Source organism: Gadus chalcogrammus, chromosome 21 (assembly GCF_026213295.1).
Source record: "Gadus chalcogrammus isolate NIFS_2021 chromosome 21, NIFS_Gcha_1.0, whole genome shotgun sequence".
Classification (NCBI taxonomy): Eukaryota; Metazoa; Chordata; class Actinopteri; order Gadiformes; family Gadidae; genus Gadus; species Gadus chalcogrammus.
Window position 1 is genome coordinate 2,801,985 of NC_079432.1, and position 5,000 is coordinate 2,806,984.

General features: G+C 59.4%; 1 protein-coding gene across 1 annotated transcript in view; it reads right to left on the reverse strand.

The window, feature by feature from the left end:
- epha7 (eph receptor A7) overlaps positions 1-1,766 on the reverse strand; it is a 9,419-nt gene extending 7,653 nt beyond the window's left edge. Inside the window, exons 1-2 of the mRNA XM_056581860.1 lie at positions 1,499-1,766; positions 406-479 (exon numbers count right to left, since the gene is read on the reverse strand). Coding sequence (XP_056437835.1) covers positions 406-479; positions 1,499-1,766 — 342 coding nt within the window. The remainder of the gene's footprint in view (positions 1-405; positions 480-1,498) is intronic.
- Positions 1,767-5,000: the final 3,234 nt, after the last annotated feature.

A 5,000-nucleotide genomic window follows, 5' to 3' on the forward strand; every position in this document is an offset into this window, starting at 1 on the left:
CTGGATCCCGAAGAGGGAAAGATCCAGTCACTCCGTTTCCCCTAATTCAGTTAATGGCCTTAAAAGAGAGCGTTTGTTTAGAAGGACTCCATCACAAGTTTCCACTCGGTTCGAAAAGGCGGATGGATGTCTTTTCCACCAGCTCAGAGTGTTCAGAGTGTTATGGTGACCCACTCTGGGCGGAGGTGGTGGAGGAGATGGGGGAGGAGGTGGAGGAGAAGGAGGGAGAAAGTGGAGGGAGGAGGTAAGGTAGCTGTGGCTCCAAGCCTAGTGTCGTCCTACCTTATTGACGCCCAATGCCACCTCCGCCTCCATCACCACCAGCTCCTCCACCACCACCTTGACCTCCTCCACCACCAGCTCCTCCACCACCAGCTCCTCTTCCTCCTCCACCACCAGCTTGACCTCTTTCCCCACCAGCTCCTCTGCCTCCTTCCCCTCCTCCACCACCAGCATCACCGAAGCCTGGTCGGAGGTTCCTGCAGATTGATGGGAAAGACAAGAGTCTGCGTGCTCCACCCTCACCCTCAGGGTCCTTTCTGGGGCCCCGGGCCCCGAGCAGGTGCTCTAGTGTTCATTACGCCAAAGCCCAAAGGCCCGTCTGAAGGTTGGAGGAGGAGAAGGAGAAGGTGGTGCAGTCCTGGGATAGAAGGTGTGGAGCCGGCTGCTGATTTAGTGGTCGGACCAGGACGTCCCCTCACGCATGCACACGCACGCACACGCATGCACACGCACGCACACGCACACACACACACACACACACACACACACACACACGCACGCACGCACGCACGCACACACATGTGCAGACACAGACGCACACATACACACAAAATCATACACGCACACAGACACAGCACACATGCGCATACACACACACACACACACACACATGCAGACGCGCGTATACACACAAGGGCCAGTGAGGCCCAGACAGCTGAGGGGAGCATGGGAACAGGTCACTCTGTTATCAGGAGCCCCCCCAGAAGGACCCCCAGCTCGGGTCAGGGGCGCAGGGGGAACAGGCGCCGGTGAGCCGGACCGCCGGGCTGCTAGCGCCGTGTGTGTCTCATGCTACACGCTACCCGCTACACGCTACACTCTACGCACTACACGCTACAGGCTACCCGCTACAGGCTACAGGCTACACGCTACAAGGCACAAACTACTCGCTACAAGCCACAAGCTACCGCCACAAGCTACAGGCTACCGCTACAGGCTACCACTACAGGCTACCGCTACACGCTACAGGCTACACGCTACAGGCTACCGCTACAGGCTACCGCTACAGGCTACCGCTACACGCTACAGGCTACTGCTACACACTACAGGCTACCGCTGCAGGCTACACGCTACAGGCTACCGCTACACGGCCGCGGGCAGAAGGTCGCTCCAGAGAGAGCTCCTCAGCATCACGACCCGACCATGTGTCACATGTCTCAGTGTGGACCGTGCTGCCCCCCCCCCCCCCCCCCCCCACGCTGTAGGCCCGCTGCACCAGACCAGCCATCGCTGTGCTCTGCGCGGAGAACTCCCAGAACCCCGCGGGGCTCGGAGCGGCCGAACAAACAACAGCAGACCTGACGGACCCGGCGCGGGAGGAAGACGTCCAGGGTGTGCTCATTAACAGGGCAGCGGCCGGGCTGCTGGCGCCGTGCTGGGGCTGTGGGGGCTGCGCCGGCTCCAGCTGGCCCCGTCCGGATCAGACCAGAGGCTGCTGCTGCTGCTGAGAGCCAGGCCAGATGGACGGCTGGAGCCGGGCCCATTCAAGGACTTAACGCCTCACTCCTCCTCTCTCCTCCCCTCTCCTCTCTCTCCTCTCTCTCTCCTCCCCTCTCTCTCTCTCTCCTGTCTCTCCTCTCTCTCCTGTCTCTCCTCTCTCTCCTGTCTCTCCTCCCTCTCCTCTCTCTCCTGTCTCTCCTCTCTCTCCTCCTCTGGGAGGGGGGGGGACATGAAAACACAAAAAAGAAAGTTTGTAAAAGCTATTGAATGTGTCAGAGGGAGAGATGGAGGGAGGGAGGGAGGGAGGGAGGGAGGGAGGGAGGGAGATGGAGGGAGAGAGAAAGGCAGGGAGGGAGCTAGGGAGGCGGGGGGGTTAGTTGGACCCGAGTCTTCCTGCTTGGTATTGGTGGTCTGTAGGCGAGGCGGGTCTTGGTCGGTGATCAAAAGGTGGTTAATAAATCTAGAGCTGTGACGCCCACCCCCCTGTAGCTCTCCACGGTGGCAGGGTGACACTGCACCACAGGGGGGGGGGGGGGGGGCCGAGAGAGAGAGGCCCCGAGGGGGGGTGGTGGGGGAGAGAGAGAGAGGGAGAGAGAACATGTAGGCCACGCCGCTGGAATCAATCAATAAAAAAGGAAGCAATTCACCGACACAAAACGAATACCAATTTGATGGCAGGGGGCGGAGCCGGGAATGCCAGGACTTGGTATTGATGGCAAAGGGTGGGGGGGGGGGGGGGTGGAGGAGGAGAAGGAGGAAGAGGAGGAACAGGAGGACTTGGAGGAGGAGTAGGAGGGGAGATAACCACTCGAGGAGGAAGGGGGGAAGAGGAGGAGGAGAGTTAACCCCTGGAGGAGGCCCTCTGAAGGAGGACTTCTCCTCGCTGTCGGTCCCAGCGCTCCGGAACAAACCAGGAGTGAAAATAGATCAACAAGAGGGATGATGCGGGCGTGGGCCGGAAGCTCGCTCCATCACCGTGACGACCGCGCCCCTAATTGCTGTGATTGTTGATGTTCTTTGTTCTCCTGATGCGGTCGTTTGTTTCTGCTCGTCCTTCCTGTTGTTCCCGGGAAACCGAACGCGTCGCATCGGGGGACTAACATCGGGAACGTTAAACCTCTGCCTACCTTCAGTCGCTGAGGCGACGCCCTCATCAGGGGCCCTGAGAAGGGTTGGGGCCCCGGGGGTGGGGTGAGGGCCCGGGGGTGGGGTGAGGGCCCGGGGGTGGGGTGAGGGCCCGGGGAGTGGGGTGAGGGCCCCTGAAACGGTCAAGGGCCCCTGAGGTGGGGTAAGTGCCCCGAGGGGTGGGGGGCCCTGAGTGGGGTGGGGGCCCCTGAGAGTGCTGGGGGCCCCTTAGGTGGGGTGGGGGCACCTGAGAGGGGGGGGGGGGGGCCTGAGAGGGGTGAGGGCCCCTTAAGCAGGGTTAGGGCCCGGGGAGGTGGGATTAGGGCCTGGGTTTGCAGGACGCTCCCAGGGAGTACTGGAATGAAGACAGTTACTGTTGCATCGTCTCCAGTGCCCCCCAGAGTGGGACACCCCCCCCCTCCTCACCCCCCCGTCTGTTGGACCAGCACCCTGTCTCCATGACTCCTCCTCTTAACATCCCCATGGCAACGTGGCCGCCATCTCTCTTTCTTCGGGGGTTTTGTTTTCTCCGATCATCAAACCGCCAATGAATACGCTGGTTAAACAAACCCCTTAGGCCTGCGTCCCGCGCCCCCCCCCCCCCCCCCTCCCCCTTAGGCCTTCGGCCCGCGGACCCCCTCCTACAGGGGGCCCCTGATCCGTTTGGACCGCCTCCCAGAACAGAGTCCTTCACAATAGGCTCTCCTCCTCCTCGTTGAATGTCCCTGGGAGAGAACTCCCTCCTTCCCCCGCGGAGGGGAGGAGGGAGGGGGGAGGCGGGAGCGTGGGGGCCCCCATCCTGAGCTCGGCGGGAGTATGAGCGTTGATCTGACGGGGTGATCTGCTCCTCGGTGACCTCGACTCGAGACGGATTCATCGCAAACCATCTGCTGGAAATACCACAGGTGCAAACTGAGAGGATCCCGGAGAATGAGCAGTGTATTGGCGTTTCCCCGATCGATAAAACATCTTCATGGAATTTCACAGAGCGCCAAATACATGAAGGAATTAATGGGGAACATTTTGACAAAAAATAAAAGATATCCTTCATTCCTATTGAATTTCCCAGCAAGCTGAAAAACATAAAAGCCTTTAATTGTGAAACGTTCGCACCTTGTTGTTTACCGACTGGAGTCCTGAGTCGTCCACTAGCTAACCCGGTTCTCCTCAATGTTTACTGACTGGATCCACCAGCTAACCCTGTTCTCTGCAGCTTTTACTGACTGGATCCACTAGCTAACCCTGTTCTCTGCAGCTTTTACTGACTGGATCCACCAGCTAACCCTGTTCTCCTCAATGTTTACTGACTGGATCCACCAGCTAACCCTGTTCTCCTCAATGTTTACTGACTGGATCCACCTGCTAACCCTGTTCTCCTCAATGTTTACTGACTGGATCCACCAGCTAACCCTGTTCTCCTCAATGTTTACTGACTGGATCCACCAGCTAACCCTGTTCTCCTCAATGTTTACTGACTGGATCCACCAGCTAACCCTGTTCTCCTCAATGTTTACTGACTGGATCCACCAGCTAACCCTGTTCTCCTCAATGTTTACTGACTGGATCCACTAGCTAACCCTGTTCTCCTCAATGTTTACTGACTGGATCCACTAGCTAACCCTGTTCTCCTCAATGTTTACTGACTGGATCCACCAGCTAACCCTGTTCTCCTCAATGTTTACTGACTGGATCCACCAGCTAACCCTGTTCTCCTCAATGTTTACTGACTGGATCCACCAGCTAACCCTGATACTTTTCCCCAGAAGCCCCGCCTCAGCGGTCGCAGCGAGGAGCTCGGCGGCTGTGGCCGGGGGCCCCGTGGGGGGGCCCGCATGCCAGACATGGCTGCGGGGCCACCTGTTGGACAGAATGGTGGGTGGCTAATTCTAGTAGCGAGACGGGACACATGGCTGCCTGTCACCTCCCATCAGAAAGAGGGCCCTTACCCCCCACCCCCCCCAGCCTGCAATCCCATCCTACACCCCCCCCCCCCCCCCCCCCCCCCACCCCCCCCCCCCCCTCCCAACACCCCAAATCCCTCCTCCGTTACCCACAGGGCCTCTGACACCCCAACCCAAACACATCTCAACCCGACACCCCCTACAGTTCCCCAGCACCTCCTCCTCCTCCTCCTCAACGCCCCCCCCCCCATC